The sequence below is a fragment of the Neomonachus schauinslandi genome, chromosome 5, assembly GCF_002201575.2.
Source record: "Neomonachus schauinslandi chromosome 5, ASM220157v2, whole genome shotgun sequence".
Taxonomy (NCBI): Eukaryota; Metazoa; Chordata; class Mammalia; order Carnivora; family Phocidae; genus Neomonachus; species Neomonachus schauinslandi.
This window is the reverse complement of record NC_058407.1, coordinates 40,157,421-40,169,983: the sequence shown is the minus strand read 5'-3', so window position 1 is coordinate 40,169,983 and position 12,563 is coordinate 40,157,421. Positions and strand designations below refer to the sequence as shown.

The window sequence follows — 12,563 nt, the reverse complement described above, 5'->3', positions numbered from 1 at the left end:
AAAAGAAAAGGGAATGAAAAGTTCAGTGCATGGAGTTTATTGATTGCTCTCCTTACCCAAAACTCACATGGTATTAATGTAGTCTCTATAAATGGTTCATGGATAAATACATAGCATTTTGTGCATACTAAAAATAATGAAAATGGAAAGATTTTAACTTTATGTTTACATGAATTGCCAGTTTATCGAGAGTTATACACTTAAATTATGATACAGTAAACTCCTAACAGTTTCCCTTGGTATGTGAAACTAATGTTACTAAGTGCAAACTGACTTTGGGATTAAAATTATGTTTTGAATCCTATCGATGAATTCTTTACTTTTCCAAAAATGCATTCATGCCTCTATTGACAGTGGAAAGAACGCAAGAAATCTCAAGTCTTTTTTTTTTTCCTCTTTTACACATTCCAACTAAAAGAAAACTAAAAAAATCTCTACTCGTGGAATGCTTCTGACACCAAATGTTTGGGGCTTTTCCCACAGCAACCAATTCTCTCACCCCAGCTGCCTGTCCTACAATTTAATTCAACCCATTTCTGGCACTGACTACCTGGAGTTGAGCATCAGATCCCATAAGTTAAGGGCTCAGTCCCATAAGACTTCCCGCACTTCAGAAACCAATTGCAAGTCTAAGCCTCCTGTATTTTTGACTTACCGGCTATAAATTGGGCATTCCCATGACTCCCTCCACACTTGATAATTTGCTAAAATGCCTCACAAAACTCAGGGTAGCACCTATTTACATTTACTGATTTATTATAAAGAATATGATAAAAGATACTGAACATCATCTGAACAGCCCATTGTGGAGGTACATAGGGCAAAATATAGAGAAGGAGCATAGAACTTCCATGCCCTCTCCCAGGCGCACCAGGCTACCAACACCTCCATGTGTTCACCATCCTGGAAGCTCTCCAAACCTTGTAATTTATGGATTTTTATGGAAGCTTCATCACATAGGCATGATGCATTATTAACTGAATCTTCTGCCTCTCTCCCATCCCAGAGGATAGAGGTGTGGGATAAATTGATAAATGATCTAGTCTTATATGGTCACAAAGTAAGGCCTGAACTGTAATTCATTCACTCATTCTAATACTTAAATGTGCAAATGATTATGAATTGGGGTAAAAAAAAATGAGTGGGCTATCTGGAGCCAATCAAGAGTTCCCTCATTAGAACAAAAGATGCTCCTATCACTCAGGAAATTCCAAGAGATTTAGGAGCCCTATGTTAGGTACTGGGGTTGAAGACCAAATATTAGAACAAGAGATGATCTTAGTACCCATATCACTCAGGAAATTATAAAAGTTTTAGGAGCTCTGTCTCAGGAATCCAAGAAAGAGACCAAATATATATTTATTATTATGTCACACCAACCAAGAGCAAATCCTACCATTTCTACCTCCGAATATATCTTGAAAGTGCCTTCTTTTAATTTAAGTGTATCCCCTGGTCAGAAACAAGAATGTCACAATAGCTTCCTCATTGAGCTTCCTGCTTCCACTCTTCCTTACCTCCAATACATTCATAATACTAAAATACTTTTTAAAATATATATCCTCATGTCATTTTACCACTTAAAACTATTGGATGAGTTTTTATTGTGCCTCTAAGGAAGTCAAATTTCTCCACATTGTCTGTAAGATTCCCTCAGGGGCTAGCCCTGCCTACTTTTGCAATCTCAGAACTTCCACATTTCCTCTTGCCTGCTGTACCTTGACCTTTGTTGCTTCCAGGTCTTGACACTTGTTGTTTCCTCTTCCTTTAATGCTCTCTCCTCCACCACTTTCACAGATGGCCTCTCTTCACCCTTCGCTTGTCTGCATAATGCTTATTTAAAATTACCTCCTCAAAGAGATGGTTCTTTCTTCACCCAAACTTAGCAGCTCCCTCTCACTGGTTTTTCTCTCACTTTTTCCCATGGATTTTTTTACTACAATTCAAAATTATTTGTCCATTTAAGGGTTGGGATGAGTGAATGAATCAGATGAAGGCTATAGATTGTGACTATGTAAGACTAGATCATTTCTTGATTTATTTCGCAAATGTGGAGAACCTGTCATGGGCCAGATGCCAACCTGGGCACGGGACTCCCAGAGACAAGCCACTCGCTTTGCCCTCAACCATGATCCTGTGGCTAACATAGCTTTGTGAGCCGATAAACTGCAGTACAATGGAAGCGTGCTAGTAGTAAACACAGACGTGGAAGAATTAGTTTCCTTGGATTTCATGAGAGGATTCATAGAGAAAAGGACATTTCAACTGGATTCTAAACCTGCTACTCAAACTCTACTATATTGCATAGTTAATGAACACTGGCAGGATGAAACACCTTTGAAGGTGAGACAGCCTGGGTGGCTCAGTCAGTTAAGCGTCTGCCTTCAGCTCAGGGCATGGTCCCAGAGTCCTAGGATCAAGTCCCACATTGGGTTCCTTGCTCAGCAGGGGGAAGCCTGCTTCTCCCTCTGCCTCCCGCTCCCCCTGCTTGTGCTCTCTCTCTCTGACAAATAAATGGATGAAATCTTTAAAAAAAAAAAAAAAAAAGAAAAGAAAAGAAAAGAAAAACACTGGGGCGCCTGGGTGGCTCAGTTGGTTAAGCAACTGCCTTCAGCTCAGGTCATGATCCCGGAGTTCCAGGATCGAGTCCCGCATCAGGCTCCCTGCTCAGCAGGGAGTCTGCTTCTCCCTCTGACCCTCCTCCCTCTCATGCTCTCTGTCTCTCATTCTCTCTCTCGCAAATAAATAAAATCTTAAAAAAAAAAAAGAAAAGAAAAACACTTTTGAAGGTATAAGCTAAAACTAAAAAAAAGAAATCCTGCAATTAAAAACCATATATATTTTATAATTTGAGGAGAATACATACATTCCTCATGACCTGAGCCACAATCAAGGTCAGACACTTAACAAACTGAGCCACCCAGGCTCCCCAAAAGAATATTTTTAACATAAAATTATAAAATTGTTTTTAGGGGCGCCTGGGTGGCTCAGTTGGTTAAGCAACTGCCTTCGGCTCAGGTCATGATCCTGGAGTCCCTGGATCGAGTCCCGCATCGGGCTCCCTGCTCGGCAGGGAGCCTGCTTCTCCCTCTGACCCTCCCCCCTCTCATGTGCTCTCTGTCTCTCTCATTCTCTCTGTCTCAAATAAATAAATAAAATCTTTTAAAAAAATAAATAAAAATAAAATTGTTTTTAACATGTTGGTGTTGTTATATACTTAGGTTTTTCCAATACAGAAGTCTCTTTTAATGATTTGCTCTTTTTTCTTGATAATAAAATATTTTTCCAGGAAAATGCTAAATAAATCTTTGCTGAAATACACTACATTGCTTTCTGCCAATGACCCTGAAGTAATACAGAATTTATACTTCAGTAGTTGCAATGCTCAAACTTGACAGGTAGTGCATTGTGTTTGATGATTTAAAAAAAAAAAAAGTATGGCATAAGTCTAAGTGGTTTTGTGTTTATTTAGTTTTGAGGAGAAATTAATTGATTTAACATATTGGTGCCAAAGCACAAAGTCTAGACAGCTGATTCTTCATATTTTTAAAATTATTATTGCAGATGTCATTGTGTCTAAATATATATATTTAAAGCTATCTGTATCTCCTTATGTGTATTATTTAAATTGCCATAAATAATGGAAATACAAAACAAAGCTATCCTGGAATAGGATAATTTTTAAAGTGGTGCTTTCATTTTGTTATGCAAATGTTGTCTACTATTTCCTTAGAAAGAATGAACTTATCCAGAACTTTTTACACAACTTTCTCGTAATTGGAATTGAATTAGGGTTGGAAAACTACTTCTAGAGGAATCGGTAGTAATATGAATGTTCATTTATTTCATTAATGGAATATTTAATGAGCTATCAAATTGAGATTGAGGTTACTATTGAATGCCTGAAGTACAGGAATTATTTATTGAAAGAAAACCTCTGTTTTACTTGTTCATGTAGAAGTAGGAGAGTTGACCTGGCAATATGAACTATTATTGTAGAGCCTGGCTGAGTACCTGTTACATGAACTGCTACTACACCAAAAATAGGACTGTGTTGAAAACTAGCCTTTTCCTCTGGAATTAGTTTTAAATCTGCAAACTTATTTTAACTGTTGGTTGGGCATCTGACTCTTGATTTCAGCTCGGGTCATGATCTCAGGGTTGTGAGATTGAGCCCCGTGTTGGGCTCTGTGCTGGGCATGGAGTTTGCTTAAGAGTCTCTTTCCCTTTCCCCTGCTCTCTCTCTCTCTCTAATAATAATAATAATAATTTAGTTAGTATTTCAGAATTCTTCATTATAAAAAGCAGGAAGAAAAAGAAGACGTTGAATATATAATATATTTGTTTTCAAGCAGGTCTACTTCTGCTTGAATCCAGAGGTGCATATAGAGGTCCCAGCTTCAAATGCACGACCAGATAAATAAAATAGATCCCTAGCCCCATTGACTTATTGAACATTTAAATACACACCATAAAAGGTATGCCAAAAAATCGTTCTATTCTTGGAATAGTTAGTTATCTAGTGTATACCTAAATTGTAATTTGCCAACAGGCTAACTGGCTACATTTTTGGTTTTTAACAGAGTAATAATTTTTTCCCTACAGTTCTGAGTTTTGATATAAGCATCAAGTCATGTATGGCCACTACAAATCTTGGCATACTTCTGACCACTGGCCATCGCTGATCATCCTACATATCTGTTGTTTTGCCTGTTCTAAAATGTCACATAAGCAGAATATATGAGAATGTTCTTAACAGTTTTATTCATAGTATTTAAAAACTGGAAACAATCCAATGTGTAAATGCAATCTATGTGGATAAGATCCACAGATTTGTAATGTACTGAGCTGTCCTAGATTGTTGAGAAAAATTTAGCAGAGTGACAGATCTGTAACTTGGAGGAGAAAAAGAGTTGCCCTTTTATAAAGAATATCATCAAGAATTCTTAACACATCTTAATGAAATTAAAAATGAAAGGATGAAGAAAATATATTGATGAGGCTTGAGACCTCAGAGTTATGTGAGTAAATTATTTTTTTTTTCAGTAAAAAACCCTATTTTTATGAAGCTTTTTCAACTGAAGTGTCCCATAATAAACAAGATTAATTGCATCCTAGCCAGGGAGAATTCTGGTATCCACAGAATCAAAGATGAAAGGCAAAAATCACAGGATAGATTAGGAAAATAATGTCATCAATCAAAATTTGTCCCTTTAAGTTTGTTTAGCAAAGAAATATATTGAACAAATTTTTCTCAAAGTCTACATTTATTATTGGATTCAATTTAACTTAACATTACTGGATAGAAGCAGCATTTTCAAAAGTAAAATTGTTTCATTATTTAACAAACACCTACTAGTCATCCATTTAGCAGTAGACACCATGGTATATGCTAGGATTATAAAGATAAATCAAATACAACCCCTGACTTCAGGTAATCCAGATGATGATCGAGGATATAGAAAGGCACAAAAAATGGATATAACAGGTGATAAATGCGACAATACAGCATAAATCAATTCATGGATTTATTGACCTTTCTAAAAGCAGTTTCAGTATTAGGAGGAAGATTTTGGAATCCAGAGGAAGAAGAGAGAAATAATGCTTGATTTTAAAATTTGAGGAAAATTACGGTTTTTTGAAGTTTTAATTTTAATTCCAGTTAGTTAACATACAGTGGTACATTAGTTTCAGGTGTACAGTACATGATTCAACACTTCCATACATCACCTGCTGCTCATCACAAGTGTCCTTGTTACTCCTCATCACCTGTTTCATGCGTACCCCTTTCCACCTCCCCTCTGATAACCATCAGTTTGCTCTCTATAGTTAAAAGTCTGTTTCATGGGCACCTGGGTGGCTCAGTTGGTTAAGCGACTGCCTTCAGCTCAGGTCATGATCCCAGGGTCCTGGGATCGAGTCCCGCATCGGGCTCCCTGCTCTGCGGGGAGCCTGCTTCTCCCTCTCCCCCCCCCCCTGCTTGTGTTCCCTCTCTCGCTGTGTTTCTCTCTGTCAAATAAATAAATAAAAATCTAAAAAAAAAAAAAAGTCTGTTTCATGGTTTGTCTGTCTCTAATCTCTCTCTCTTTTCCCCCTTTGCTCATTTGTTTTGTCTCTTAAAGTCCACATATGAGTGAAATCATACGGTATTTGTCTTTCTCTGACTTATTTTACTTGGCGTAGGGTAGCTCTATTTTTAACTCTTTGAGGAACCTCCATACTGTTTTCCAGAGTGGCTGCACCAGTTTGCATTCCCACCAACAGTGCACGAGGGTTCCTTTTTCTCCACATCCTTGTCAAAACTTGTTGTTTCTTGTGTTATTGATTTTAGCCATTCTAACAGGTATGAGGTGATATCTCATTGTAGTTTTGATATGCATTTCCCTGATGATAAGTGATGATGAGCATCTTTTTATGTCTTTGTTGGCCATCAGCATGTCTTCTTTGGAGAAATGTCTCTTCACATCTTCTGCCTACTTTTAATTGGATTATGCTATCAGTAGCTAATATTACAAACAAAATATACAGCTACGGAGGGATCATTATTAACACTATTTGCTATAAATTCAAATTTTATTTTCTTCTTGATAATTGCATTTCTTATTGGTTTCATATGTGATCTCAGCATATCACTATTATTATTTTGAATTTATGATACAACTCATAAAGCACACATACCAGAGTAGGCAAACTATCAGTTCACCACTCTTCCTCTGTGGTTTGCTTATGCTTTCATTAAGGATATTCTCTTAATGTATGGATTGTTTGCACTAGGTTTTTAATGGCACTTATCCATTTTATGAAACTTAACTTTTGTCTCTATCTAATATATGTATCCCATGTGCATGAATTTGTTTAACAGAGCACAGGTAAGCAGCAGTACATCACAATAGACTGAGAACCAGCCAGTAAATGAGAGAACTGTGTCCCACCCCTTTGAACTGTGGAGCTGCCATTCTCATTCAAGTTACCCTGCTTATCCTATGTTACTTCTGCATCATCTGACACATTGACTAAATGAGAGTGCACACATTAGCCTGTACATGAATATTAATATAGCCTATTTTATTTTTTCTTCTTTAGATTAAAAACAAATATATTCAGAATTTCAAATATTTTTTCTTATGCCCCGGTGGATTGCCTTGTTCATCCTGTGAGGCAGGTGAATTCTATTTTGGAATCTATGGCTCTGATAAAGAGAAGTCTCTGAAGAAGCGAAGTGAGATGGCCCGATGTGAATTTTTGATCATTTTCATCACTGACCCAAATTTAGCAATAAAGTTGTATTGAGAAAGACTAAAGTCAGGAAGGCCAAATAAGAGGTTATTCTTTATTGTCCAGGCCAGAAACTGTGAGGTATGGCAGGAGTGATGATACAATAGAAATGAAACTCAAAGTTCAAGAGTTGGTGAATCATTAGTAGCTACTAAGATAGGAGAAAGAACGAGGAATGACTTTCTGATTCCTAACTAAAGAACAGCTGTTTTTTTTTTTTTTTTATTAACTTTCAGAACAAAGAATGAATTCTTATATGCTATGTTGCTTTATCCGGGGGGGGGGGGGAGAAGGGGGAAGTCATTGGTGGTTTTATTCTTTCCTGATACCATGCAGTATCTGTAGCAGTGTTTTCATTCATTTTATAGATACTCCCCTGGAGCCTAGACCTGCACTAGACACTGATTCTTTGCAAATATCAGATAAGGTTATCCTCAGGCCTGCATTCAATTCTTATTTAGTATGATTTTCCTAAAATGGAAAGTCAATAATTTTTCATCATGAGAGTAAAAAAATGAGGATTATCTTCCCAATACATGATAAATGTTACATGGAAATATAGGCGACTTGTCTTGTGCATCCTGTGTTTGGTTCATTGATGCTGTGTGTCTTGCCTTTAGCTGGGATGACAGCAGCTCTGTGAGTAGTGGTCTCAGTGACACCCTTGATAACATCAGCACCGACGACCTGAACACCACGTCCTCGGTCAGCTCTTACTCCAACATCACTGTCCCCTCCAGGAAGAGCACCCAGGTGAGAATTGCCTGCTTTCTTTCTCCAGTGCTTCTCCCGGGTTTTTTCCTCAAACTATTTTATCTTAGATTAAAATATAGCACGGCTTCTGAATCTGATATAATTGTATAAACAGAAGCAGCTTGTGTATGTGTATTTTTTTCTATTGATTACAAGCCAACCCAGAAAGACTTATTGTACCATATCTCTTTTTATAACATTGATATTTTTAACCCTGAAAATTATTTTAATAGTCTCATTTTAGATAGTTCTTGATTAATTTTATATTGATCTCTGAAATAAATTACTACATCTCTTGAGAAATGGTAAATCAAGAATGAATATTAGATAATTAAGTTTTATCTTGTCCTCCTTTCCCTTGTTAAATTTGACATAGAAAATTCCTTCTGCTATGTAGTATTTAATTGGGGTTTTCTGCACATATTTATTCTGACATTCTCTAATATGTGCAAGTGAGAATTATGTGGCTAAAATTAATGAAACTTAAATGAAGACATAGATAAAAATAGGAGTCTTTGGAATTCTTTTCAAATATAAATCAGTGCTGCTTTTTTTTTTTTTAACCAGTTATCTGAAGGTACATTCCAAGACCTGTTCACACTTTATAGACTTTTCTGCCCAAAGTTTCTTTGTAATATTTTCCTCATAGCTGAAGACAGATTCAGAGAAACGTTCTACAACAGACGAGACGTGGGATACTACTGAGGAGCTGAAAAAAACAGAAGAGGACTTCGACAGCCATGGGGATGGCGCTGGCAAGTGGAAGGGTGTTTCCTCCGGACTTCCTGAAGACCCCGAGAAGACAGGGCAGAAAACCTCCCTGTCCATCTCACAGACAGGTTCCTGGAGGAGGGGCATGTCTGCCCAAGGAGGAGCGCCATCTAGACAGAAACCTGGAACGAGTGCACTCAAGACCCCGGGTAGGCTTGTCACTTCACAGCTGTTATGCAAAAGTGTTTTAATTTATGGTTTCCATTCCATCTTTGTTCTCTTTAATAATAGCTTTATTTTTAATTAAATCATATTCTTCTCTGTGTAGTTATTCTTTCCCATGTAAATTTCACACACTTTACCATGTAAGTCCACATGAATGTAACAATCTAGGCATTCTCCAGAGAGCACCATTATAATTTGGGGCTATTGAGTGTCTTTATTCTGCCATAGTCATTTCTGTTCATGTGGAAATAAAAGAAGTCTGCTTAATAAAAATAAGATTGCTTTCTTTCTGCCTTCCTTATGAAAGTTTGGAATATTTATGTTAAGTATGCCACTAATTTTCACTACCACCACTGAGAGGCAAGAGTAATCACACTAATGTAATGGGTTGGAATGCTGGAGATTTGAAACATCATTTGTGAATTATACTTTATGAAAGAAGAGAGTGAAAGACTTCTGCCAAATTGTACCATCTTTTTTTTTAAGATTCTTTCCCTATTTTTAAAATGGTGCCTAATTTTAAATAGTGCCACTTAAGTAGTGTTGTACCAGGGGACTCTAAATAGAAGCATCTTACTAGATATTCAAATGAATTCTTTTTCTAGCACTTAGCTTGATAAGATTAAGTGCTATCCTGATAAAGGAAGAGAGTTGTGAGATATAAGACAGTAACAAACTGCAAAAATATGTGCTTTCATTTTATCTCCTTCATTACTCGTCACATTTCCTCTAAGAACCATGTTTTTAGAGCTTTGTACGCAATCCTCTCAATATACTAAAGCACATACCTATTGAGATCTAAATAGTTAGGAACTGAAGTAATATAAAGATGTATTCACATTTTTACATGTCGTTTAAAGAAGAATTACTGTGTTAATCAAAATGTGCAGGCATGTATATTTGTGTATTTCTCATTCGTTAGGGAAAACTGATGATGCCAAAGCTTCTGAGAAAGGCAAAACTCCCCTGAAAGGATCGTCTCTACAGAGGTCTCCTTCAGATGCAGGCAAAAGCAGTGGAGATGAGGGGAAAAAGCCCCCCTCAGGCATTGGAAGATCCACTGCTCCCGGCTCTTTTGGGTTTAAGAAACCAAGCGGAGTAGGGTCATCTACTATGATCACAAGCAGCGGAGCGACAATAACAAGTGGGTCGGCCACCCTGGGTAAAATTCCCAAATCTGCTGCCATTGGTGGGAAGTCAAATGCAGGGAGAAAAACCAGTCTGGATGGATCCCAGAATCAGGATGATGGTGTGCTGCACGTGAGCTCCAAGACCTCCCTCCAGTACCGCAGCCTGCCCCGCCCTTCCAAATCCAGCACCAGCGGCATCCCCGGCCGAGGCGGCCACAGGTCCAGCACCAGCAGTATAGATTCCAACGTCAGCAGCAAGTCAGCTGGTGCCTCCACCTCGAAACTCAGAGAACCCACTAAGATTGGGTCAGGGCGCTCGAGCCCCGTCACTGTCAACCAGACGGACAAGGAAAAGGAAAAAGTAGCTGTCTCAGATTCAGAGAGCGTTTCTTTGTCAGGTTCCCCCAAATCCAGCCCCACCTCTGCCAGTGCCTGTGGGACCCAAGGGCTCAGGCAGCCAGGATCCAAGTATCCTGACATTGCCTCACCTACATTTCGAAGGTAAGAATGTGTGAAATGATGCAGGGAAAATAGAAAATGCTATACTGTAGGATACACAAGAACCGTTTAATAAATATAAATAATCTATGTGTGTCCTGAATCCTATATCCTAAATATATATGTGTCCTAAATATATGTTCTAAGGTTCATATATCTTAGCATCTTTTAGTTTCTGAGTACATGAGTTTTAAAAAGCTGATCTTATAGATAGCTGGGGGACAAAAATGGTGTTCATTGTGAGAAATGCTCAAACTTCTCAGTCCCACTATCATTCTAATATTAGCAACACAAACAGCATTTATAAGAAACTTAAAAGCAGATGGCAACACTGAGGGGTAGTGATAAAGTAATCGCTAGTAAAATTTTCATAGATTTCCATCTCTCCTTTCCACAGTTAAAAATAAAACAAAATAGGTCTTCGTGACTATGGGTATTCATTTCCAGTGTTTATGATCTTGCTGGCTCTTAGTGAGTCAATGACCATGAATGTAGATGAAATTGTTTTCCTTGTCAGAGATTAGATTGGACAGATTGATGCAGTACCATATCTTAACGTATTAATGAAAATCAAGGTATGATATCCTGGACAGAATTTGAAAACATTTGGATGTTTCATATAGGATAATAACTCAGGAATGGACGAGATTTTGTAGCTTCATCAGCTTTCTTTGAAAGGACTCTGATAAGCAGCATAACTTGGCTTCTATATAGGGACTGTCTTTGGTACTAAATATGTAGAGTTCTGCTGTGAGATATCCTTGTTTTTAAATACTAATATATTTTAAGTGGCAGGAAAATACATAGCGTTAAAGACTTGGGACAAATGGTTAAACCTCTCTGGGTCTGTTTCCTCATCTATGAAATGGTAGAGTATGATTTATAGTCCATTACATGTTAAGTATTTTTAATGTTTGTTTTTATTACAATGATTAAACCAAGAACCTTGATAACTGGGAAATAAAGGGCCTTGAAACATTTTCATTTCAAGCAATCTCAGATACATGATTGTTTGAAAACCGAGAGGTTATATTGCTCAGTAGAAATATTAATTCTGAAAAACTGGCTTTTTGTAATGTTGATTCTCACTGGAAAGAACAATGACTTGTAGTGGGAGTTAATTATTTCTGTTGCTTAAATAAAAGCCAATAGTGCCCTCCAGTGGCCCATTACCTATGAAACAATTTCTCATATTCGTCATGAAATATTTCACTCTAGGAAATATGGATCTCGTTGCAACTTAATTAGTTAGTAATCATTACGCCATTACTTCATATCACTTTATTTCCATATTTACATAAATTCGATTATATCATCTGCTTCATTTACAAAACTAAAATGTTTTCTGAACTGAACTCCAACATCTGAGTTAGCACCAACTATGTTTCAAATCACTATTATAAATATGTACTTGAATAGCACTGGCAACTGACATAAAACCTTTGGTCTTTCTTGAGGAAAATGCACACCAATGAACATGTTGCCAACAGTGTCCAATCTTATTTCTAACCAACTGCCCTCTGGCCTTCACTCAGGCCACCAGATATGTAACATAACCTCCTAAACCTTGCCTTAAGCATTCCTTTTAGTTAAACTGTTACAATGAAAAAAAAGAAAAGAGAAAGAAAGAAAGAAAGAAAAGAAAAAAAGAAAGAAAGAAAGAAAGAAAAAAGAAAGAAAGGAAGAAAGAAAGAAAAACAAATTTTAAGTGTTCTATACCGAATGCGTAGAAGCTGTTTCGTTATAATGGATCTGTAAATAGGTAAGAGCAAGTGTGCTCAAACGCTTTAATTTTCTCTCGAAAGGGTCTCATGACCACTTATCCTGTGAAAGCCAAGGCTGTTCATGTGTGATCTGCTTTTGTTTTGCCCCTTTCCCCCCACCCCCTGGGTGGCCGCCAGTACCGACCCACCCGTACGGTGATAGGAGAGATTTTTTGGCACAAGATTAAGAAGCGCGAGCTTATAAAGT

The 12,563-nt window shown here is 37.4% G+C and overlaps 1 protein-coding gene across 2 annotated transcripts in view; it reads left to right on the top strand.

Moving 5' to 3' along the window:
- NAV3 (neuron navigator 3) overlaps positions 1-12,563 on the top strand; it is a 347,818-nt gene that overhangs the window by 249,448 nt on the left and 85,807 nt on the right. For both annotated transcript variants that reach the window (XM_021678554.1, XM_021678552.1), the window contains exons 13-15: positions 7,896-8,028; positions 8,678-8,948; positions 9,887-10,595. In XM_021678554.1, the coding sequence (XP_021534229.1) occupies positions 7,896-8,028; positions 8,678-8,948; positions 9,887-10,595 (1,113 nt within the window). The remainder of the gene's footprint in view (positions 1-7,895; positions 8,029-8,677; positions 8,949-9,886; positions 10,596-12,563) is intronic.